The sequence below is a fragment of the Cydia fagiglandana genome, chromosome 10 (genome assembly GCF_963556715.1).
Source record: "Cydia fagiglandana chromosome 10, ilCydFagi1.1, whole genome shotgun sequence".
Classification (NCBI taxonomy): Eukaryota; Metazoa; Arthropoda; class Insecta; order Lepidoptera; family Tortricidae; genus Cydia; species Cydia fagiglandana.
Window position 1 is genome coordinate 20932468 of NC_085941.1, and position 26462 is coordinate 20958929.

Genomic DNA, 26462 nt, shown 5'->3' on the forward strand with positions numbered 1-26462 from the left:
TAAACCCCATATAGGTTAAGATAGGTTTAGTTTAGTTTTAACTTAATATACCTAAGGCCCACTTGCACCATTCCAGTAACCCGGGGTTGGCCGGTTAAACCTGGCGTTACCATGGTCATCACCAGTACAATTTGACACTATATGTTAACGGTTTAACCGCTTAATCCCGGGTTAGTGGAATGGTGCAAGTGGGCCTAAGTGTGTTTGTTATTGAGATTCTACCATTCCGAATAAATAAAAAATATTTTCCTACTGGGTGATGTTTATTAGAAGAAGAGTTAGAAACTTAGAACAGTAAAATTTGGTGGAAGTGGAACGAATGCTAAGTTACTTAGCAATAGACAGTGCTGATCCGATACGTAAGTTTTTTTACACGATAAACTCTGTAATATAATTAATATAAAGGATTGTGATCGCAACATGGTTTTTGAGCAGTGTCCATTTGTGTAATAAATTCTTACAAATCTAAGTAAGGACAATACCTGTAAGCGTGGCTGGCGTTCACATGGTGCCTGCTTACACATCACTCACGTCGAGGTCTTGCTTCCAGTTACTTAATGACATTGAATTGCGATTGACTGTGATTTTTTACTACATGGCAAAAGTAGGATAGTTGACATTAGGTCTCACTAGTTGATTCACAAATGTTAGGGCATTCACAAAGGGGTGAGGAGGGATTGCCTTTCTGACGGCTGGTCAGTAGTCAGGGTCCCTGGGTTTGATGATGCCGAGCCGGGTGGCGAGTGCCGCGACGTTGGCGCGCACCTGCTCTTGCACCAGGTTGAAGGACATGGCCAGCAGAGCGATGCCGAAGAGGAGGTACAGCGAGCAGAGCGCGATGGAGTGCACGGCGGCCACTGTCGAGTCGGTTCGGCCCTGGAAGCACACATTAAATAAAGTCTCCGAAGCCAATGACAGTAAGAGTGATGAAGCAGAAATATGCTGAATCCAGGTAGTTTCAACCCTCTCATTAGAATAGGAAAATTCCAGCTACTATAGGAAAATATTCAAATGTTTCTTACCTGTAGCTTCATACCAGGCACGAAGTCGCCGAAGCCGATGGTAGTAAGAGTGATGAAGCAGAAGTAGGCTGAGTCCAGGTAGTTCCAATCTTCCCATTGTTGGAAGAGGAAGGTGCCCGCCACGATGTAGGACGCCACGAGGAACACACACAGCCAGATCGGCACCGGCTTTATCTGGACGAAAATAGTACATTCAGGTAATAATTGGTCTAAAGTATCTACCTATATTATTATGTTTATTTTATACCACGTCGGTGGCCCGTCTCATGGTAAGCAGTCACCGTAGCCTATGGAGGCCTGCAAATACAGTGGTGTTACATGCCTGTTACCGACCCTTTTAAAATCTGTACACTTCTTTTTTGAATAACCTCGGCAGGGGGCCCATTCCACGGCCGGAGCGTCCCCGAGAGGAAAATCCTTTCAAACCGCATAGTGCTCGACCATTTAGATTATAGATCAAAGAAATAAAATAAAACTAAAATAAATCTTACTTCTTGCTTAATGGGTTCGGGATCTTCTTCGTAAATGTCAGTATGTCTAGAACCCCAGGCAGCAGCTGGAAAATACATAATTATTTTGAAGAATTAAATTAATTAATTTGCACCGCGGCATTATTTTACCATGCCAAATCATGGCGACTATTCCTTTCACTTTTTCACAAATTCTCTCAAGAGCTCATTTTATAGAGCTACAAGTTAAATTTTTCCTTTACACATGATAATGTTGATACCAGGGATGGATTCGATATTTACATGAACTTTAAACCCGATAGCAATAGGTTGGCAGTAGATATTGTTTCGTAAAGTAAAATAACGTGACCCTTTATAATTATTAGTACACTCCTACATGCATAACATGTAGGATACCAATAAAGTGACATTAAGTACCAGCGGATCTGCCTCTGCGCGAAACGGGCACAACAGCTGCGTCGTCACTCCAGTAATCCCGTTCAGGAGAGGGCGTCTGTAAGACATTTAAAGACTAAGTATAACATAAGCCATGAAACATAACAGTAACAGCTAAATAAAATTTAGTAGACCTCACCACAGCATGCGGCATCCTGGCGCTGTCATCAGTAGTATAGAGCCGTCGCAACCTCCTCCTTCCTCCCTCGACGTCCTCCCACCGCCTCTCTCCGTCTCTCTCGTCCCAGCGTCGCCTCTCTCCGTCTCTGTCGTCCCAGCGCCTCCTCTCGTCCCACTCGTCCCATCTTCGCTCGCCCTCGTATAGAGCGCTGCGGGCTCGCCGGTTCGGGCGCCGCTCGTGGCCGTAGTCGTCACGGTCACGTTCGGAGTCCCAACGGTCTGCACTGTGAGATAAACTATATGGAGAATACCATCACTTACAAGCTCTTACGTCGCTTTTAACTCTTGCGCTTGTACACATTACACCACCTATAGAAGTACGGTAGAACAGAAGGAACGAAGCTTTTATTTTCTGACTATGACGTTGACGATATAGGGACTATATTGTATTGTAGTGCGAGGTGTGAAAGTTTTCCAAGATATCCTGTACACCAACTTTTGTCCTGATGGACACAAATGTGGAAATAATAAAGCGGATCAACTTACCGACGATCCCATGTCCTCCTTCCTTTCGGACTATCGAACTCATAGTCATCATCCTCAGGATCGTAATCCCTTTCCCTATAGTCGTTCCTTCTCCACTCCCTTTCTTGCTGAGCCTTCCTCTCTTTGTAGTTCTCATAATCTACATCATATAGATCATGCATTTCAAAGCGGTCCTTAGATGGACCAGGATCAAAATCTCGACGGTCCCTAGGTCCAGGGTCAAAGTCTCTGCGATCCCTGGGTCCAGGGTCATAATCCCTATCAAAATCTCGAGGTCCGAAGTCGGGCTTGGACTTGGAAGGGCGTGGGAGGGACTTGCTGCGAATGTCGGCTTTGGATGCCTTCGTTTGATGTTCGTTCAGGTCTTGTAAAGCTGCTTCCAAGTCTTTTAGTGGCAGCGATATCTTTGGGAACTCTTCTGCGAATCAAACCATTTTGGGTTAATGCTTAAAGCACAATAAGAATATCAATATTTTTGCAATATGTGTGAAAGGAAATGAGTACAAAACTTGTTAATGTACGACAGGAAAATGTATTCAAGAATGAAAACCAGTTGGATTGGACGTACACGTACCATCTTCCTCGTAATGGTCTCGTCCGTAACGGTCATACCGCACCGGGGATACGTCTCTCTCGTAGCCTCTCGGTTCTGAAACATATTAAGACCCCTTAGTTAGTGCGTTTTCCATCGTTCGATCCGATATGGGATGCCATAGCTGTGGCGAGAATAGAATCGAGCCCGACAATGGCCCTTAGAGTTCTGGCCCTAACCTAATCTTATCCAGAAGTGTGTAGTCTTATACGATTGTTGTCCACTTATGCACAGTCAAACACTTTGACTATTTACCATTAGTGCGCGTAAGTGGTGGTTGCGAGGCGGTTCGCAGGCTGGGCCCATGAGCCAGACGACCACGTCGACCGCGACCGCTGCTGTAGCCACTGTCGCGATACCTGCCAACGTGTAATAAAGGTGCTTTGGTATAACATGGGTAACATATGAGCCGTCGAACCATCTGAAGTACGGTCAAAACCATAGGCAAGAATATTTCATCATCATTCATCATCATTTCAGCCTATATACGTTCCCACTGCTGAGCCCAGGCCTCCTCTCATGCGCGAGAGGGGGGAAGAATATTTGGTTCTTGAAAAACCCTTATATAGCAATAGCTTAGGAAACACCTTTGTGTGTAATTTCACATTAATTTATCATTCGTTTGATTCGCCTCGTCATAAAATGCGAGTCTTATGGCTAACTGACCTACACTCGGTGTCAGAATGCGCGCGCTCGGGCCGCTTGCGCCGCGTGGAACCGTGCCGACTGCCGCGGACGGATCTCCTGCAATTAAAAACAAGAATCTTGACTCTCTCCTTTACTAAACAACTTCGGACAGATCCTTTTTCCAGGCGGCACTATACGTTAGAACAACCTTACTCTTTGAAGGAGCGGACTTTAAAAGATAAATTTGAACATTGAGGTTTATGAGATAACCAAAATGTGTTCATACACAGGCTCTCATCCGGTATTAAGTCCTTTGACAGACCCCATTAAAAATACAGGATTCAAGATTGAATGCCTATTTAAAGTCCTAAAAATCCTGCATAAGACAAAATACAAAATGATAATATTAGGACACTGTATAGTCATTTTCGTCGTACGTAACATTAGGTACCTATCTAAATGTGCCCTGTCCTATAAAGGGTTAATGGGTATATGGCATATCTTATCGCTCTGATGCCAAGTCGTATTGAAATCCAACTTCAGGTTTCTTGCTGATTTGTAATGCTGCTGAATTAACCTAGGTCAGGCGTGGCTCACTCCGCGATTTCGTCGGTTTGCAAAAGGTAACTAAAAGTACATCCGTTCCACACCAATTTTGGTGGCCACACTACACACTAGCCAATAAACCGCGCGTGGCGCTGCCGCCACCTAGCGGCCATATCTGTCCTGATCATAACAGACGCGTTTTGTTAGAGAGTGAATCTTCTGTACCTAGTACTATATGCAATAACCTGATGGAGGGATGGTGTCGGCGGCGGCGCTTCGGAGGCCGAGTGCACACGTAGCAACACACGCGCCAGTACAAAAACCTGCACACATACCAATCATGATAAGGCCCCAGTACACAATGGGCCATCGCCGGCCACTCCAAGGGACGCATTTATGCGTTAGAGGGAGCAAGTAATATTGCTATCTCATTCTACCGCAAGGCTGCGTCCCTTGGAGTGGCCGGCGATGGCCCATTGTATACTGGGGCCTTTATATCAGACTATGATCCCCAAAAACGTTCGGCCAATATCGGTATTTTATTCAAAGCTCTGAGCTGAGCGCCTGTAAATATTAAATAGCAATTCTTTGTGGCGTCCATATTATTTCAACGTTTAAAGTAGTTTAAACCTATTACTAGGTTTAATTACTATTAAACTATATTAAGCTATACTTACTATTTAATATTAAGCTATACTTAGCTTCATATTGTGATATTAGGAGTATTAATCTGTGGTTTAAATTAAACCAAGTTTAATCGAACTGGCGCTAAGGAAAAATTCTCATGTTTTGCAACCATCATTCTAGATTAGTTCAATTTGCTCTTTGACTTAAATTACTTCTTACTTCCAAGAAAAAAATATTAAGGAGTCTAATAGTACCTACTACTAGTAACATTGCAGTGAATTCGTTAAAACGTTAACTCATTAACTGGGTGCCTAGCCAACGTGCCAATCGTTAACGCTTCGGTATGGAATCGCTTTGTGCTTCTCTATCACTCTTCCATGGTAGTGTGACAGTGACAGTTGCGTTTCGTTCGCTACGTAGCGTTAGCGATTGGCATGTTGTCTACGGGGCCTGATCATATACACAGAACATTGTCGCAACGGTCGGTGTAAGATATGTCAGTCAGTTTAATGAGTTATTTTTATGTATTATGCACTATACCTGAAAGAGGAAGCCATCACGTCTCCGATGTTGGAGAGACAGAGCAGCATCAGCGGGATGCCGAGGATGGCGTAGAAGATGGTCACCACCTTCCCGGTCTGGGTCTTCGGTGCGATGTGTCCATATCCTGGATCAAATGGAAATAAAGTTTAGGCAAATAAAAAAAAAACAAGCATACGAGTAATAGCACTACCGGGGTATTCCTGATTGATTTACAATCATAAGGTTTTTTTGACATTCAAGATTAAATATAAATATTATACATATAACTTTAAACGTTCACATGACCAACAACATGATGTTAGTTTACAAACACATTATTGTATGTATGTAAACACTTAATTGTACATAAGACAGGTTAAATTACAATGAAATGAAATATATATAATGTACAAAGGCGAACTTATCCCTATAAGGGATCTCTTCCATTATCGTGTACCATGTACTTACTTACCTATAATTTATTTTTCATGAAGTATCAAGAGAAATGGTTGTGGTCATATGCCTACTAATTAATGCGTTTTTGTAAACTGTGCCTAAATAACCTGTTTTTATTAGTATTAAGTAGGTAGTGCATACAAATTTAAAAGAAGCAAGAGATGACGAATATTAACGCCATAAGAAGTATTTACCTATAGTTCCATTATCGCTTTATCGCACAACGTCCACGTGCGAGATGCGAGCCAAGTGCGAGCCTCGCATGTGCTAAGTAACGTCATCCGATAACAGTATCGAGAACGTTTACATCTACCGCTTGGTAATTTCGGAACACTGTATGTAAGCATCGGTGGTTCAGTGGTAGAATGCTCGCCTGCCACGCGGGCGGCCCGGGTTCGATTCCCGGCCGATGCATGTTTTTACTTTTAAAAATCGATACCTAAGGTGGGAATTTTCTTATTTTTATGTCGATATCGATATAATTAACTATGTTTATTGCGAGTAGGTATATAATTATTTATTAAATTGCTTAATTTCAAGGCACTCTTGTGTTGTGTAAATGTTGTCTAACTCAATGATTGACCGTAATTTATCCGAATTACAATAGTTTTTATGATTTTATTCCAGCAGGTTAATTGTGATATCGTGCCTCGAACACTTTGCGTAGTATCCACTTAATTCAGCCGATGCTTTATTAGAGAAGATCAGTGCTCATTAAAGGTCCCGTCATCGGTTTTCCCAAGTTCGAAAACATTTTAATTTCTTGGGTTTAGTTAAGAATTAATTCAAGGGCGCTTTAGAATCCAGGCCGTATTTTTAGGGTTCCGTATACATATAACTAGTTTTAGACTTTTGGTTCGAAATAAAATATTATTGATTGATTGATTGATTGATTTGCCATGTCCGCCTGTCCGCCTGACGTTCCGTCCGAGGCTTCGCTTTTGCTCCGTGATCGTTAGTGCTAGAAAGCTGTAAGTTTGCATAAATAACTTGGTAAATCAATCACGCAAACAAAGGTTGGCGTAAAATAAAAACTAGACAAAAAAATTTTAGGTCATTTCCTACACGTAAAGTGGGGATGATTTTTTTTGCTTGATAAACCATATGGTGTGGGATGTAGTAGGTCTTCAAAAACAATCTTTATTGTTTGTTTGTAATCTTAGTGTAAGTAAGACCCTTGTCTTCAACAATCAATTTTTGATAATGATGATGATTTTTGAAATAAAGTGGCACAGAAATCAAATTCAAACACAAAAATGGACTCGCCGGAAGATCAGCGCCGACTCTCGGGTCAGCATTATGCTGAGGCGAACCCATTTCGTGGTAAACAATAATGTAATTATGTATGTCATGAAGCTTAGTTAGTTACTTTTGTATGTTAAAACTACTTAGTTTATCACAAAAATAAATGATTTATTAATAAAATTCCTTTATTGTACCAAGTTTAAGTAACTCTCTTAGTATCTATTTGTCCATCCATAATCTAGCTGTGTTAGCTATTTTCCCATTTTCCCATTTTTGTTTCGTTTCAATAATCACGGCCGCCTTAACCAAGGTAACGCATATCTCGATCGGGAAACCCGCGCGATGACATTTCGGTCATTTCGACCACAAATATTATCCGCGATCAATAATAAACATATTAAATGGACCGTATTTTTTAGGCGACCGAAGCTTCCGCCGGACGCCGCCGAGGCCGACTCCTTCGTGCTGTCTGGCTGTTGCTTTACGGAGACTATAGTAGGGGGCAGAGCCGGCAGACAAGGGTTAGGTACTAACAGCTGCGTTTTCTAATTTTAATGATATGATATGAATTAAATGTTGATTAGTAGATACTAATAGTTTTACTAAATGACATTCAACCTGAATGTTCCCGTCTTTAGCCATTCCGTTTATCCATTCCCGTTCCGTTATCTTGAAAGTAGCTCAAAATTTGTGTTTTACGGCTGCGTTACATCTACTTTCACGAAAATCACTTTACGAAACGAGCCTTAATTTGCTGAAACAATAATATATTTACTAATTGATATTAGTGATTCCCAAAATGATACTAGTATGTATATATTTAGATATTTACCTATGTCAATATCACTTCTATAATGATATAATGCTTACGTCCCTGACCGAGCCCCAAATTATTGACAATCTAACATGATGACCGACATTACCTGCTCGCTATAAATATCATTTGTAATTAATACAAAAAGTGGTATTTGTTGTTCTACCTGAGATAATGTTCATACCTACTGAGGTTCATTCCTCGCATTTTAAAAACAGCATGATTTCATGTATTTAAGAGCAATTTTACATTTTCCCATCCTATATCGGATCGGATGTAGGATCCTGCATCCTCAATGTCGGGCCGCGGGGTGTTAGTGGTACCTACACTACAGCAAACATTACGTCTACACATAGTTATACTACCTACTCGCACACATCAAACAAAACTTATGGCTTATTATTAACCGGGCAACTAAAATATTAAACATATGTTACAGAGACCTCGTGGTGGTGGAGACACACTTCACGACGAAAGAAGGGAGAAGATACAAGGTGGCGCTGGCGTCCTGTTACATGCCGGGCGACGGAGTGGCGCCGACAAAAGAACTAGAAGAAACGGTACTTAGGTACACAGGTAAAGGAATACCCCTGATTGTTGGTGGCGATGTTAACGCACATCACGAGGTGTGGGGTAGCACCGACACCAATGACAGGGGAGAATCATTAATAGAATTTATAATTAGCAACGACCTAGAAATTATGAACACAGGTAACACACCAACGTTTGTAACGAGGGCAAGGAGAGAAGTGCTCGATATCACTATAGTAACGAAAGAGATGGGCGACAAGGTTAAGAGCTGGAGGGTGGATGAGGGGGATAGCATGTCTGACCACCGCAGGATACTCTACAGCATCGACTGTCGCTTAGAAAAGATGAAGGTAAGAAATCCACGTAAAGCAGACTGGATGAAGTACGAAGAGGAGCTAAGGGAAGCGACTGCTTCGGGAGTCAGGTATGAGAATGTGAATGACCTAGAATATGGGGCACTCAGACTGAATGAGATCATAATAGGAGCATACCACAAGGCATGTCCGGAGAAACTGGTGCAAACAGGGAAAGGGCAACCTTGGTGGAATAGAGAAATGCAGAAGGTAAGGAAAAAGGTGCGCCGGGCAATGAGAGTAGCAACCAAAAGGGATGACTCTCAGAGCTGGGACGCGTACAGAGAGATCAGGAACAAATACACCAGACTGAGAGAGAAAGCTAGACTAGAGGGCTGGAGGAGGTTTACGGGAGACATAAACAGCTACTCAGAGGGGGCGCGAGTGGTAAAACTGCTAGCAGGAGACCGAGCGTGCCAACTGGGTAGTTTGAGAATAAATGGAGACTTGGTTACGGAACCGGAAGAGATATTAAGCGTCATGCTGAAATCACATTTTCCGAACTGTGTAGAGGTGACAGAGATAGGTAAACAGGAAGGTCAGGAGGAGTCCGACTGGGCGGCGGCATTGGAGGTGGTGGAGGAGGAGAGGGTTGAATGGGCGATCAACTCCTTTGCGTCTTTCAAGGCTGCAGGCCCTGACGGAATCCTACCGGCACTACTGCAGAGAGGATATAGATACATAAAGGAGAATCTGGTGGAATTATACAGAGCAAGTATAGCCCTAAGCTATATTCCAAGGGTATGGAGCGAGGTAAGGGCGGTCTTCCTGCCTAAACCGGGGAAGAAATCGTACCAAGAGGCGAAATCATTTAGAAGCATAAGTCTGTCGTCGTTTGTGCTAAAGGCTTTAGAGAAGGTAATAGATAAGCATATAAGAGAGAAAGTGGAAAGCAGCGGATGCCCCCTACACGGGAATCAGCACGCTTACATGGCAGGAAAATCAACGGAGACAGCCCTACACAACCTAACGGTAAGGGTGGAAAGAGCATTAGACACAAAACAATACGCACTAGGCTGCTTCTTCGACGTAGAGGGGGCCTTTGATAAGGCTACTTTCGACGCCGTAGAAGAAAGCCTGAGGAGAGAGGGCATCCGACCGACAATAGCAAAATGGATAGGAAAAATGCTAAAAGGCAGATCCATAACAGCGGAGCTAGGAGGAGTATCAAAGAAGATTAGTCCAAGAAGAGGCTTCCCACAAGGGGGATGTCTGTCCCCCCTGATGTGGTGCCTACTTCTTGACTCAATGGTGAAGGAGCTCAACAGAGGGGGCATGTATATGCAGGCCTACTCTGATGACGGAGTGCTACTAGTGAGAGGGGCGGTTCTTAGCGTCATAAGAGATATAATGGCAAAAGGCCTCAGACAGGTACTGAGGTGGTGTAGAGAGAGAGGACTGGATCTCAATCCGTCGAAAACAAAGCTAGTGCTATTCACTAATAAGAGAATAAAGGAGATGAGACCCTTAGAGATACAAGGCATAGAAATAGAAATGGTGAACGAGCTGAAATATCTGGGAGTGACTCTAGACAGGACACTCAGATACAAAACTCACATCAAAGAACAGACGGCAAAAGCCATAAGAACACTGTGTCAATGCAAAAGGGCAGTGGGGAAGAATTGGGGACTGAAGCCAGGTATGATCCACTGGATCTACAAGGCGGTGATACTTCCCAGGGTGCTATACGGGGCAGTGATATGGTGGCATAGGGCCCGTATTAAAGAATACCAAAAAGACCTAACCAAAGTACAGAGATTAGCGTGCCTCATGATGACAGGGGCCATGAGAACGACCCCGACACATGCATTGGAGGTAATGCTAGGCCTGAAGCCACTCTGGATAGAGGTAGAGAAAAGAGCCACTGAACAGTGGTATAGAATGAAAGCATGCAAGGAATGGAGAGGAAGCTGTGTGGACAAGAGACACGCGCTGATACAAAAAGAGGCGCTATCAAAATTTGAGATGCTGATGGCCAATAACGACCTTATAAAAAGGCAGGAGATATTTGACAAGAAGTATAGGATACATATAGGAGAGAGAGACAACTGGAAGGTAGAGGTCAGTCACCCGACGACTATCTGTTTTACGGATGGCTCTAGAAGAAGCTCAACGAAACTAGCAGGAGCAGGCATAGTAATCCCTAAACTGGGAGAGAAGATATCAATACCGTTGGGTAGGTATGCTAGCGTTTTTCAAGCAGAGGTATGTGCAATAGTGCGCTGTGCACATATAATTAAAGAGAGTGTGCAGCAAGAAGGCGCTGTTGTAATATATACCGATAGCCAAGCAGCACTGAAGGCACTAAAGAAAACATCGGTTACCTCCTCCCTTGTGAGAGAATGTCGGGAGGAGCTTAACTCGATAGGCAAACGAAGAAGTGTCACGGTGGCATGGGTACCAGGACACCAAGGAGTGACGGGTAATGAGAAAGCGGACGAGATGGCAAGGATGGGGGCGGAAATGGACCACATTGGTCCGGAACCGGCTCTACCTATGTCAGCGGACGTCACGAAGGGAGTCATAGAGAAGGTAAAAGAGATGGAAGCACAAAGAGAGTGGGAAGAAGAAACTGGATGTAGACAGTCGAAGATGATGATCAAAGGCATAGATCACAGGAGAACCAGGTATCTTCTGAAACTAGGTAAGAGCAGTCTGAGACTTCTGACAGGTATCATTACAGGTCATAACACTCTCAATAGACACCTTAAGATAATGGAGATTAGCAGAGATGCCTCCTGCCCACACTGTGGTAAGGAGGAGACTAGCTTACACCTACTAGCGGAATGTATTATGTATGCGGCACCGCGATATAATACATTCGGCAAAGACACACTAAAAGAGAACGAACTAAAGGACGTCGAACTCAAAGATGTCCTTCTGTTCTGCAGGAAAACAAGAAGATTTGAGGAGAATGGTGAGGGAATGCCGCCGGGACAGTAACCTGCAGCTCCGACTCCAGGGAATCGGGCTGAATGAACGCGGCACGCGATCGACAGCCCGCCTGCTTCCGGCCAGGCGTCCCTACACTACATCTACATCTACATCTACAAAATATTAAACAGGAATTTCATTGGGCATATAATAATATAATTTGGCTGTACATTAATATTTAAGCACCAAAAAAAAAAATATTAGCCTCAAATATAAGCATCATATTTGTATTAAAAAAACTGACAACAAAATCAAGCCACCCTAAAAAATTATAGGGAACTTAAAGTGATAGGTTGGTGACTAAAATAATAAATTGGCAACTAATATTGTAAAGCGATCATAAAATTTAGTTGTCATCTCGTTGTTCACACCTTGAGTAATCAACTGTAGTCATAACGGAGCATGTCGTTTCAGCTTGGTATTATTTTAACACGAAAGCAGTTTAATTTAATGAATTTTGGTCACTGTTTGCACAAAACACCTCAAATTAATTTACCAATACATAATGGCCAGTATACTTACAGTCGAAATTTCTAATCATGAAACGCCTAATGGCCATTATACCATTAGATCTTTAATTTTTTTATTACTAATTTCAATAGTTACCCCTGTGTTCTGCTACAGTCAACTTCAACAACTTCTTCCTGTGATATAAAGTGACCTTTTTTTCATTCCAGAGTGCATTTCTCGATAGTCAGAAATTTCGGAAAACCACGGCTCTTTTGGCATAAAATTGCGGCTCTTCACATACAACTAATTTTGTGACTCTTTAAGATCCCAACATTCGCGACTAACTACTGCGGATGGTTGAATATGAATATAAGTACCTACTTACCCCAAACTAGGCTGGAGGAGGAGGAGGTATGTTTGATACAATAGCAGGCAGATATACTTAAGCTTAAAAACAAGAAGATTCAATAAGGTAGGGGAAGCCCGGGAAATACGCATAATGAGGGTAAGAAGAATAATCGGTTTTTCTAAAAATCGATAATATATGGCGCTTTGACACTTGCCACCATGATTTGGCATGCGGTCGGTGACGCCATGGCAGTTTGACCAAAACAATGTAAGCGCTCGTTTGTTGTGACGAGAAAAAGAAAGAATTTGACCTGATTCCTTACGATTTTCGCAAAAGTTTGTGAAACAACTTTTTTATTATACATGTAGTGTATAATTATAAGTTTTATTTGTTCAATGGCCTATTTATTTAAGTATAATTTGTGATAGTAGTTTTTTCATAATCTACATATAACATTTGAACTTTGTTCATCGATTTAATATTGGCATTATGGGCAAAACGAATATGGGCAAGACGGATAATTATTACAGACCATTTTATTACCGATGTTTTTCAGGTGCTTTTAAATTACAAAAAAAGCATGATTGAGCATCGTGATCAGAAAAATCGTTAGAGCGAGCTGTAAAATCAGTAAAAAAAGAAGGAAAGTCTATAAATTCTGCCGCAAAAATGTTTCGGATTCCACTTATTACCTTGATAAGATAAGATAAAAAACAGTTTATTCAAGTAGGCATATTACAATGCGCTTATGAACGTCAAATAAACCTTTACCGGTTCCAACCGTACACCTCTGCCCCGAGAAGATTTAAATCCCCCCTCAATTGGAGGAGGGTATCCCAATATGGGACCGGCAACAAACTGATTGCTTGTAAGTAAAGTATGTCTGTTGAAGTGACCCATGCAGTAGATCATTTAACATTAACTTTTCAAAAACTTTACTTAGTACAGTTACAACGACAACGACGACTGCAACGACACTTAAAATCAGGAAGCGTCTCGAATGCCAAAATTGGGTGTATGAAAATAGCACATCATAAGCAGTTGTCGATTGGCGGTAGGAAGAACTCCAACCTACGATATGCCGACGACACTACACTTTTGGCTTCTGACGAGAGTGAGATGAACCTGTTGTTCCGACGAATAGAAGCAGAGAGCAGAAAGCTGGGACTGCACGTCAAGCTGGCCAAAACAAAGCTGATGTTTGTCCACAGGGATAACTCACCCCTCCGTACTCTCGAACTTCAGGACCTAGAGTGCGTCGATAGCTTCACCTACCTGGGCTCACTCATAACGAGTGATGGGAGCTGCGACAAGGATATCGTCCGGAGGATCCAGATGGCTAAGGGAGCGATGAGCCGGTTAGACAAGATTTGGAGGGATCGTGCTATCGAGAGGAGCACAAAGATCAGACTAGTGCGATCCCTAGTATTCTCGATCTTTATGTATAGCTCAGAGACCTGGACTATCCGAGCCAAAATGAAAAGTCGCATCGATGCCTTCGAAATGTGGTGTTGGCGTCGACTTCTGCGAATACCTTGGACTGCAAAGCGTACGAACCAGTCCATTCTAGAAGAGCTACGCATAAACCGCCGGCTGTCGACCGTATGTCAAGACCGCATCCTTGCATATTTTGGCCACCTCTCACGACGTTCTCCTGATAGCCTAGAAATGACGACTATATATGACGGGCAAAGTTGAGGGCCAGAGGACTCGCGGCAGACCACCCGCTAGATGGAGCGCACAAGTCACTACACCGCTGCATCTACATCTGCAGGAAGCCGTACATATGGCGGGTGACAGAAGCCTATGGAAGAGACTGGTCAGCAACATTAGGACATGATGTCACGATCCTCAGCATTGAGGGAACGACTGATGATGATGATAATGAAGCAGTTGTAGGCAGCTACTTTTGTGACGAATGCCAAGACTGACTGTGAAATTTTTAAGTTATCCTTTTTTCCCTAGTGGCATATCCGTTTTGCCCGACCCCTGCGGGCAAAAAGGATAATAGACACCTTTTGATTTTAGTGGTGTTAAAAGAAGAAATTGTATAAGTTTTTATTTTTTTAATAGCTGTTTCCAAAGTTTATGAAACAACGTACAAATTAAAAGTAAAAACAGTTAAAATTATTACATGCTTGTATTTTATTTTGTCACTTTCCTTTAACATATGCGTTTTGACCGGGCTTCCCCTACCTAATATAGGTATACATATAGGTACGGTAAGAGTTATGTAAATAATGTAATGTAAGTATATGAGAATATTGGTAAGTGGTGGGAAAGTTTAAGATACCTGTGGTGTAAACTGATGCTATCAGTTGAGTGAAGGCCGGCGCTGGGAACCAATTGTTTTCGGAAGGCCGAATGTGCCGGTACAATTGCTTCGATACATTGCAATATTTGCAATTATTACCGCTATATTTACCTACTACAATGTAATTCTTGCAGACATAAGGTTTTATTTATATTGCTAAATATTGTCTTTTGAATACCTCCTAGCAGCGCTATTTAACACATCAGCCTACATTGTACAAAGGCGAACTTATCCCTATAAGGAATCTCTTCCAGAGAGAAAAATTAAAACACGATAGAGAAAGGAACAGTCAACCAGTACGAGTCAGTCAAGTCAGTGTCAGTCAGTATAAGTCGTTATACAAGTCGGGCGAGGCAACTCCTTCTCTTCTACGCCCTTAGCTCAGTGTTAATTAGAGATTAGAGGACAGTAAAAGGAACGTAGTGTCAATAAGGTATACAAAGAATGAAATTTGGAACATAGGTATTTTTTGAGTTAGTTTATAAATATTGTATGAGGGCATGGCACCCACTATTATGCATTTCCCGACACGCACTTGGCCGGTTTTTTACGACTACACAAAACGGACCTTAGTTAGGCATATCGCAGGCACGAGGCATCCTATACTTCGGTTTTCTATAGGATGCGTCACGTGGTCAAGACGAACCCGTCATAAAATACGAAGTGTCGGAAGACTCGGCCCGGGCCCGGACCGATCTAACGCGAGTGATCATTAAGTAGCTTGTCCTCTAAACGTCTAACTGCGACCAATCGATCTGTTTTCAGATAAAATATCAAACAGGTATTTTGCCATGGATATGCCAATTGCCAATTCGTAGGAACGGCAGGAACTAAGTATGTATCTTGATATTTACGATTTTCGTAGGACTGGATATATCTGGTTAATTATTTTAGAGGATAGTCACAGGGGTCTCTATTGTTTCCCAAATAGTTTTAAGTCATAATGTATTGTTTGTCCGAATTTTCGTTAGTCATAATTGGTTTTTCTCAGAAACGCGTAACTTTTCAGGATTGCCATGAAACAAACCTAACCTAACCTAACCTATCTATAGAATAACCTTAGGAAAATCCTGAAAAGTTAACGGTTTCAGTTTTATGACTAACGATAATATGACAAACAATACATTATGACTTAAAACTTTATGGGAAACAAAGGGACCCCTAGTCACAGACATTGTGTATTTTAAGATTTGGACTAATCTATTCTGCCATTTTCAATCCAGAGCAGTTCAATATCAACCCTACATAGTGAAAATTTTGGACGTTTTCTTCTAATTTGTTAGACCAAGTAGTGAAAATGATAGACTAAATATCCCATATAACCATTCCAGTCGCAGAATCATCAAAGTGGTAACTAAATGTCAGATGTGTCGTAACAGAGTCCACACAATGTGTCTAGAATTGTTTCGAAACAAAGTGTCGTCGCCGTGTCTACACTTTTCCGTAACAAGGTGTCGACACATTTGTGTGCACTTTGCGTGCGGTTTGCGACTAAATCTGACAGCCAATTTGTGACAGCAAATGTCAATATAAAATACCTCTTGAAAACCAAGGTTTGTCAAACTACTATTAGTGTCTCGTGTGCTCGTAAGTAATTCTAGTAAGTCATCATGGGCGATGCGAATGATAAAAATCGTCCAAAACCATATAAACATCCAACACCCGTCAACCTTTTACAGAAAAGTTTTTAAAGAAATGCAATACGCTACTAGGTCAGGCAACGAATGCTCAATAAAGTTGTAGAGGGAAATGCTCGGAACACAATTTTTGACTCCTTAACTTGGTTTGGACAAGTTAGGAGGTGAACATATCAAAAGTCCTCGGCCGTAGCCTTTGAGCGGGGGTAGAGAGGGGGCTATGAAGGTTCCATTTTCCGGTTTTTCGATTATATCTCGGAAACTATGCATCGTAGCGACATGGCCACTTATACAAAATGAAAGTTAATTTAATTTGTTACAAGTGTATTTAGTAAATTTTTTCCATATATTGAATAGTTTTTGAGATATCCGCTCTTGAAACTTTATTTAGGGCTCTCAATTTTATCTTGATTTCTACATCAGTGAAGGTGCTAGGCCGTGTTCCACGAAATTAAAAAAAAAAATTTAAGGGTTCCGTACCTCAAAAGGAAAAAATGGAACCCTTATAGGATCACTCGTGCGTCTGTATGTCTCTCCGTCTGTCACAGCCTATTTTCTCGGAAACTACTGGACCAATTAAGTTGAAATTTGGTACATATATGTAAATTAGGGACCCAAAGACGGACATGTAACGTAAACAAATTGATTTTATACCCAAAAAATGACCATTGCCCCCCCCCCTTTATCTCCAAAACTACTAGGTCTTAAATTTTGAAAAATATACACAAAATAGTCCTTTACATATCACGATTATTAAGATGACAGGAAAACCTATTAGACATGTGCAGCCAAGCGCGAGGCGGACTTAATGTACGGAACCCTTAATACGCGAGTCCGGCTCGCACTTGGCCGGTATTTTTTAAACTCCTCTTGACGCTTAACCGCTGAACCGATTTCGTTGAAATTTGGTATAGAAATAGTTTGCGTCCCGGAACAGGACATAGGATAGATCTTATAACCAAAATCATCTTTTGAAGGTGTGAAAAGTGGCGTGAAAATTTGTACGGAAAATCAATAACCGCTGAACCGATTTATATGAAATTTGGGATGGTCTACAATTCTACATCTTTGATTTAGTTGAAAAATGATAAAAAACATGACTTCAAACCTAAACTTAAACAGTAAGTATTAACTTCAAGAATTCAATTCTGAATTCCCCCCTGCACCACATTTCACACCTTTAAAGGATGATTTTTGAGGTAACTTATTACTTATGTCCTGTCTCGGGACTCAAAATATATGTGTACCTTTAAATTAAAACTGTTCAGCAGTTTAAGCGTGAAGAGGAGTTTAAAAGAAAGTATATTAATAAGTTTATATGTTTTTACTTCGGAATGGTGTCAATGTGATACCATAACTAAATTTGGTACTGTGAATTTATACGAAAACGATACCAAACATGGCCTCGTAGCTTTACTGATGTAGAAGTCAAGATAAAATTGAGAGCCCTAAATTCTCATTACTTGGCCTAACTTGTGTAGAAGGAAAAGGAAAAATAAAAGTCTTCGGCAGGAATATAAGACACAAATATAATTTTTAGAGTTACTATTTCAATCATCAAACATAAACATACCTTGCTACTATTTCAATCATCAAACATAAACATACCTTGATTATATTATTCTAGTGAGATACGCATATATAAACAAAAACATTAAAAAAATTACAAGGTCGAAATGTCACGGAGCTTGTGTGAGTTGTATGTGAAAAATAAAAACTTTTATGACAAGAAAATCTGGACACAATTTAAGAATCATCCAATTGCGTCGAGGAATCATCAGTATTTTTGCTTGTTTCATTTTTTTTTTTTTTTTTTTATTATGCATGGGTTTACTCATGGCCACAGACTAGCCGAGGCGTAGACCTCATCACCTCCTCATCATTACCTCCTTGCTTCTTTTTTTGTCCTTTGTATTCTGTAGCAATGTGTTAGATCTGAAAATAAAGATAACTTGCGTCGTCACGGATGTCGATTTATAGGTTTTAGGGAGTGCAGAATTCGAAAATGATGACCATTTTATAATCCAAGATGGCGGCTACGCATTTTGTCATAAAAGTCGTCATGAATATCGTTTTATAGGTTTTAGGACGTGACAGGTCCAACAATTGTCTACATCACTGTAATTGACGTCACAGGCCTCCATGGGCTACGGTAATCGCTTACCATCAGACGGGCGGTGTGGTTGTTTGCCACCATCATGTTAATTAAAAAAAAACTCCACTATATCGCCAGTTAATCAGTACTTATTTTGCGAAGCTAATGACATTTGTCACAAGAAATACGACAAAAATTCCGACACAGAACTCAAGAATTACCGAAAGTTCTTTGAAATCTTGTGACAATTTTCATCATTATCATCATAAACATCGCAAAAGAAATACCTGTTTTTGCCGATATAATAAAGTTTTTAAAAATAATACAATGATGGTGACAAACAGGAATACGGCCCGCCCGATGGTAAGCGATAACCGTAGCCCATGGATGCCTGTGACGTCAGCAACAATGAGACTTGTCGAAATGTCGCACCTGTTACGTTACGTCACATTGTCACGCCAGGGAGTACATCTGAAAATTGTGTGTTCCCATTTGTCCCCATCCCGATAAGGTGGGAAAAAATGGGAAATATTTACATGCAAATCCTATTCCATCTGTTCCCTGCGGGGATAAATGGGATTACATCCGAAAATTGTGTGTTCCTATTTGTCCCCACCCCGATAAGGTGGGAAAAAATGGGAAATATTTACTTTCAAATCCTATTCCATCTGTTCCCTGGGGAATAAATGGGAATACATCCAAAATTTGTCCCCGCCCCGAAAAGGTGGGAAATATTTACATCCAAATCCTATTCCATTTACGTACAAAAATGTCCCCCTGTCAACAATCGAGATTTAATCGATAATTTATTCGATTAATATTCAGATTAATTCAATTTCAATCTATGTTAGGTCGACTAAACTAATCGCGATTAAAATGTGAGGATTAACTTTTTTATTCCATTAATTAGTCGAATAAACAGTTAATCTATTAGTCCCATCTCTGACCACGGCATTTTTATACTTTGAGAATATCTGAAAACAAATGAACACAAGGAGCCATTTTGCAAATCCAGTAACTTTGTTATTACTTTTGACAGCGCGTGTCATGTGTCTACACAGAGTCGACACAAAGTCGAAACATTTGCGACTACTTTGTGACTGCAATATTTCTCAGCCTTAAACCATATTTATACATCATAATTAACAAGTTTCGTAGTATGTAAAGCGTTATTTCTGTTATTTAAGTATAGTATACGCATCGAAGTACTAAAAATGCATCAAATAATATATTTATGAACACAGGCACTGAGAAGTAAACAATTTCATTTCCGGCTAAACTAAAACAATGTGGTGGCGCGTTGATTATATTACACTTAGTTTATCAAATCACTCGAGCAGTTTAATTCCCCATAATAATTTAAGTCCTATTGTAATATAAATGCAAACAATATATAATTACGTCTTGTAATCCGTTTTAGGGATGGCGTATTAATGTCACTTATTTTTATTTAAGTATTTTTCCATCTGACAGTTTCCATTTGACAGGAACAAAATGAACGAATGAACGAATGATTTTGGCATAAAGTAGTCGCAAACCCGAAACAATGTGTGCACACGGCGACCACACTTTATGTCACTTTGTGTCATGTGTCGACCCTTCCCCATTTCTGGTAACTGTGTCGACACGGCGACGACTCTGCGACTGGAATTGTGACCGAAACAGACGGTGTCGACACAAGATGTGTCTACACCGCGTCGTAACGGCGACTGGAAATGGTTGTATGGGATATGTTATATATTTTTTGTAATCTACTCACAAAGTCCTTTCATTTGGTATCCCACATGGTATGTTTAAAAGAAAAAAGTTAATAACTTTGTACTGCCGACTTTGCGACGTCATAAAAAACTCATTCCACCACTTTAGAAGGTGACAACATGCATTTTTTTTTTTCAAAATATGAGACTTTATTGGGACAAAAAATACAAAATTTTATAGCGTGCATTTTGATAATCAGTAAACCATGCTGATTCCAAAGATACCACTTGTCGGTATAAATCTTTTCAGTCCTACGAAAGTTGCTACTTCAACTTGGCCTCTCCATAATGGACGGTTGTTGTGAAACCACTGAAAATATCCTTCGAGGCATGTGTACATAGATGTCATGTCATTTATTGTCGCCCTAAGTATGTAATAATTATACCAAAGGTGCATTACATTCCTTAACAAGCCCATTCATAAATATACTTAACGTGTTTTGAGATATTACCCAAACATGATCGCCTGGCCTAGACCGATGTTGTGATTGTAGCCGCTGAAACCTGCGCGCGCAGCTATAGTTACATAAGAGCGCGACGCGCGCGCACGCGACTTAAGTATAGCGTAGATCATTTAATGTAACCAGTGCTAAGTGCTCCTGAAAAATGATATTTGGTTTGTATATTTTATTTACTGTGTATGCATATTTTAATTTATGGGCAATAGATACATATTTACGTGTCATATTGCATTAAAATGTTTATATTTGTTAAATTTCGGAAAAAGCTTAAAAGTGATATTAATAATTTTTTATAATGGTTTGTGTTTTCCTCTATTATTGATATATGTGTTTTGGCGGTAAACAGTATTTTTTATTTTATTTTGATAGTTACTATTACTTTTTATATATAAACCATTATTGCACAAAAAAATTAAATGAAATTTTGAAGTTAAACCTACTAACTTAGTTATAAGTAAAACAGAATACACAATAACAACAAAGCTAAACAATATGTGGATCCTGGTTATCTAAATAGAGCACTTTTATTAATTTCTTTTTATAAAATTAAAATTCGAAATGCACATATTATCCTCTCTCTCTTTCTCGCTTTCTTTATTTTGTTTGTTTCAAAATATTTGAGCCAGCAATGTCATTTAAGTACCTAGCGAAAATAAAAATAAATAAATTGAGTTCCTCCATTAAAATTTAGTTCAGCCCCTAATAATTTAACAAACCATACCCAATTATTAATCCGAATGTTCACCAGGTTATCAAGCGCAACCTTAGTGTTTAAAAACTTTGTCAAATTGTTTTCTGTTTCCGAGGAATGTGATACGTCTAATCCGAGCTGATTTTAAATTTTCCGTATCGTAACATTCGTAACTAGCTGCGTTCCGTTGGCTATCCACAAAGCCTACGCCAATTAGGTTACGCTAACGATGCGGGCCATATGGCAACCCTTAGAGGGACTACCATGAACTTCGAAACCCCCAAACTTGCAATACCTATTCGATATTTGAAACCTCTTGATTTTCTAAGAATTTTCTTGAGTAAGATACAACAAATCTTTAGTTTATGTTGCGGTTAGGTCAAAGGTATAACTTTGTACACTACACCAAAAAGTTGGCAATCCCAACCTTTAAGTCGCCAAGCCAGTCCACAAAAGGTTCCGTTGCCACAGACGATCCTTGAACAAGCACGGGCCCTTGCGCAACCCCGCCCGCCCACGCCGCTACCACGACACACACCTTCACGACAATCCCATATGTGCGACATACATTGCTTCCTTACTACCAAGCGTAACTGAATACAACGAATCGCAGCTCGCAATGAAACGTTAACAATCGAGTATCACAAGAGTGTGCAATAGAGTACAGTTACATTGGTAGAGTCATAACAACGCTAGTTAAAATTATATGACGGGTCTAATTTGGGAATTTGTGTCCTAACATTTTGTTGATGTCATTCAATTCATAATTTAATTTGATAGGCGTAACTCAATTTGGAGTGGATAATGAAGATTTTGCAAGGTTTTTGAGGCCAGGGTCAGATAACAACGTATTGTCATAAGTGAATCAGGTACTTATAAGGTCTTTTCATTTTTTCATTTCATTTCATTTATTCACTTCAATCAATTAGCACTTACAGATAAACCTTACGTGCTAATTGGCATTACATTACTTAATATCTAACATGCATTAACTGCAATAAATACAATAAAATAATATTGGACTAAATCAAAACTAAAATTATATGTACAATGCCGAATGATTATGGAATTAAAAACGTCAATATTTGTCAATGTCACAATTTTCTAAATAAAATCCTAATAAAATTTAAATGAAATCGATTTCTACAGACTAAATTAGAATATAAGAGTATTTGTATAAAATGATGAAATAAAATAAATAAATATTACTATTTGCAATTTGAATAACATGTCACATTTTACTCTAATAAAATTAATAATACATTCATTTACTTATACAGAATCAATAGGCACATAACTGATTTAATTTTCCTAATAATGCATTCATTGGTAAATAATGGAGCTAGTGGTTACAATTTTCTCGATATAAATCGGTCTGTGCTGTCAGTCATAAAGCTTTTTCGCGGATAAATGTATTGCAAATTAAACATCTGACCAGCATATTGTAGGGCCCCGATTCGGGTTTTGAAATCGACATCTATTAGATATCTTTTAGACCAAGATACGATAACGATATGTTTAAGATCTAACCTGTCCAATTTGACATTTGCGCGATTCTGGAGATACTCTTACTTGAACGATTTCCACAGGGTATGACTTAGAGATCCAATTCACATCTAATAGATATCTTACTCTATCTAACGTAAAAGTGACATTGGTTGCCCGAATTGCGCTGCAAAAGAGAACTAGTTGATATCTAAACTATAACGTATCTAGAATGGATCTAGTACGTGTCGTCTCTTGTGAATATCTTGAAGTTCGAATACGGCAGTAGGACTCCAAATTTAATTTGCATTTAGAATGATTGGATTCCATTTGGGTTAATGTTAACCACCAAAAATTAATCACCGCTTCATAAAGCAGCTAATATAAATAATAATTATAAATATTATATAAAGGTTCAACTAAAAAAACAAGCTGCAAGAATTATTGACTCGCACTTTTATATGTACCTATATGTTTAGAGTTAATTTTTAAACCTCGTTTAATAAATTTTCCGAAATTTCGAAGTCTCCGGGGAAATTGTTCACCAGTCGCTATACCTGGTGAAAGTGCCGATTTCCGGGAATTCCTGAAAAAAAAACGGTCTCAGGAATTCCCGGGAGCATGGCCTTTAAAGCCCTAATAGTGCATCGTAGGTATAGCACACGCCGCTGCGGCATGCGCAGCTGTGGAATGACAGATTATGAATCCCGAGACCTCAGCTCGAGACCTTTAGTTTAGAGGCAAGGGGCATTCCACAAAAAGGTCTACTTTGCCACGCGTAGGTCTGGGAATTACTTTTATCACCTGCAGAACCAAAATCAATGTTGAATCAATGAAATCATGTGTTACATGTTTTTAAAGCCAAGTAATCAACGTTACCACGCCAAATATTAAGAAAAGAAATCTAAGAAGCCGTTCTTAGCTTAGTCAGAATTTCAGAAATGTTTCAGTAGTTAAAGTAACGCCCCGCCCCGTACCGTACCTAGTACCTACCTACCCCACACTTTCCTAGAATGGCCCTTTATTGCTACAGGTGCAAGCAACGAATACTTAAGCAATGTTTACAAAACAGACCCATCTCAGGCTTGATCCATAGCCTAGATAATTCTTGACAATGGATGACGCATAGCGAATTCTAATCAATTTCCCATGTTATCGTAGTCTAATCTAAAACACCCTCTAGATAACTTTGCACAGACTTGAACAGATCAAAGTGAGGGGGTGTCATTATAAACGTCATATTTTCACAGAAATTTGACATTAATGCAGGTGGCCCCTTCTTTGGAACGGACTTCCCTTCAGAATCAAAAATGCTCCAAATAAGCTTGAATTTAAATAGTACATTGTGTATTAAGGGCGGGAAATAAGAAATTACGAACGAGTGTCAATTTTAAGCCCGACGCGAAGCGAGGGCTTAAAATGTTCACGAGTTCGGAATTTCTTTACCGCCCGTGGCACACACAATGTTTTTCATCACACTTGTAAGGAAAAAGGAGAATTAATAAAAACAAACTTCTGTATAAAACACTTTTCCGCCCTAGGGCGAAAATTTCAATTTCCCGCCCGCAAGCCCTACGTGTAAATAAGTGTTTTTCATCACACTTGCTCGGAAAAGATTTTTTCCGCCCTAGGGCGAAAATTTCAATTTCCCGCCCGCAAGCCCTACGTGTAAATACATCTTTTCCGAGCAAGTGTGATGAAAAAATCTTTACGTTCTTTCTTTGCTAGCAGAATGAAAGATTCATAATGTATGTACAAGCTCTATATGTTTTGTCTTTATTTATGTACCTATATAATATTATTGTATATGTAATATAAGTATGTATATTTACATGTATGTATGTATGGTTTGTTATTTCCTATATGACGTACACCTATATTTGTTGTTAAAGTAGCACCGCCCACAATCTCTCTGCTTTGCCTAAAGGTTGACTGGTAGAGAATGCCTTATGGCATTAAGTCCACCTTTTGTACTGTAAGGTTTTTCTTTTGTGCAATAAAGGTTAAATAAATAAATAATGATGACATATCCACTCTGTCATTGCAAATGCCAAGTAGAGTTATCTTGGTCCGACTCTATTCGCCATTCCTCTCATCCTATGTCACACGTGATCGTGGACAATGGGTCAATACACAATTATCTCCGAGTAGCGTTCTATAAATTGCAGGAATGCGTCAGCCTCCAGTGACTCATGTTCATGTGTCACCAAGGCTTCATAATTGCTACTGAAGGAACAGTGTGGTCACTGATGCGTGTCGCCCCTTGGTTATGGCTTAATAACCCACGTTTAACCCAATAACTATTAGGTATATCATTTTAGAGATGACATTCTGTTCGGGTTGATGATATTAATGATGATTGGGCGAAGATAAGTTGGCTGGGCTCAGGTTAGGCCTCGAGCTGCACATGGTTACTTAACAAGGCTAAACTATTCAGTAGGGTAAAATTATAAACAGATGTAAATCATGTTAAGAAGTGGACAAAAGTTAGGATTTATGGCGATTAATTGAGACATCACTGGCAACATTACGAGCCAACTTTTGTACAAGTGCTCGTATGACAAGTCAAAGTTTGTTTGATCTTGCAGGAGCAGCATGTGTTCTGGCGCTGGTGGCCGGCGCCCGCGCCGACAGCTGGCGCTGGCCCGACAACGCGCGCGCAGCCTCCGTGCGCATCGACACTAAAGTGCGCTTCGTCGACGATGAGAGGTCGGTAAATTCAACGACTTTTCTCAAAAATTCTAGAGATTGTCTTGCAAGGAATCTATAATATACTTTACCTTCAATGTTTGGTTTGGCCTCTGTAATAATGTAATATTAAACTCATTTTGCGATGTAAGCAATAAGTGTAAGGTGTGTAAACTATGAACAGAACAAATGCAAGTTATAGTCGTCACAGCAGGACTTACTGCCCGATTCTAACTTTAAGATACATCAAATATTACGACAAGATGCGATATAAGTACATTAACATTACATATATCAGTGTCAAAACTGGCGTTTTTGTTTGAAGAAACGTCACTTTTGACACTGACATATCTACTCGTAATCCATATCGTATCTTGTGGTAATTTGACGTATCTTAAAGTTAGAATCGGGCAGTTACTTACTCATCAAGAAATTCAGAAACACGTACCTACAGGTAGAAAATCCGTTATCTGTGATAGGCAGTTTCTATTTGAAGAAGGCAATTGCAATCCGCCGGAAACATGAAACGAACCGCGCCTTGACCTCTCGTAATAATTATTTCATAGCATCTTCATGCACTTAATTGTATGCAAAATGCGTTTTTCCCAAGACAATATTTTCATAATTCATCAAGCAGTAGGTATTAATCATGTTGCATCATCGCAAATGACTGGTTGCTTTAGTTTAGGAAAACC

The 26462-nt window shown here is 40.0% G+C and overlaps 2 protein-coding genes and 1 non-coding gene across 5 annotated transcripts in view; 2 read left to right on the forward strand and 1 right to left on the reverse strand.

Annotated features, from left to right (window-relative positions):
* Positions 1 to 260: 260 nt before the first annotated feature.
* The window catches only part of LOC134668028 (uncharacterized), a 39774-nt gene continuing 13572 nt past the window's right edge, over positions 261 to 26462 (reverse strand). Inside the window, exons 5-15 of the mRNA XM_063525470.1 lie at positions 5526 to 5652; positions 4604 to 4681; positions 3852 to 3929; positions 3441 to 3544; positions 3168 to 3242; positions 2594 to 3011; positions 2067 to 2331; positions 1910 to 1985; positions 1514 to 1578; positions 1023 to 1196; positions 261 to 876 (exon numbers count right to left, since the gene is read on the reverse strand). Of these exons, the coding sequence (XP_063381540.1) occupies positions 697 to 876; positions 1023 to 1196; positions 1514 to 1578; positions 1910 to 1985; positions 2067 to 2331; positions 2594 to 3011; positions 3168 to 3242; positions 3441 to 3544; positions 3852 to 3929; positions 4604 to 4681; positions 5526 to 5652 (1640 nt within the window). The 3' untranslated portion in view covers positions 261 to 696. The remainder of the gene's footprint in view (positions 877 to 1022; positions 1197 to 1513; positions 1579 to 1909; positions 1986 to 2066; positions 2332 to 2593; positions 3012 to 3167; positions 3243 to 3440; positions 3545 to 3851; positions 3930 to 4603; positions 4682 to 5525; positions 5653 to 26462) is intronic.
* On the forward strand, positions 6307 to 6377 carry Trnag-gcc (transfer RNA glycine (anticodon GCC)). Its single transcript has one exon. It is a non-coding gene; the product is annotated as a tRNA-Gly (tRNA).
* Positions 20982 to 26462, forward strand: part of LOC134668038 (collagen alpha-2(XI) chain-like) — a 43890-nt gene continuing 38409 nt past the window's right edge. For 2 of the 3 annotated variants that reach the window (XM_063525485.1, XM_063525484.1), the window contains exons 1-2: positions 20982 to 21058; positions 25668 to 25788. In XM_063525485.1, the coding sequence (XP_063381555.1) occupies positions 21049 to 21058; positions 25668 to 25788 (131 nt within the window). In that variant the 5' untranslated portion in view covers positions 20982 to 21048. The remainder of the gene's footprint in view (positions 21059 to 25667; positions 25789 to 26462) is intronic. The other variant, XM_063525483.1, reaches the window with a different exon arrangement.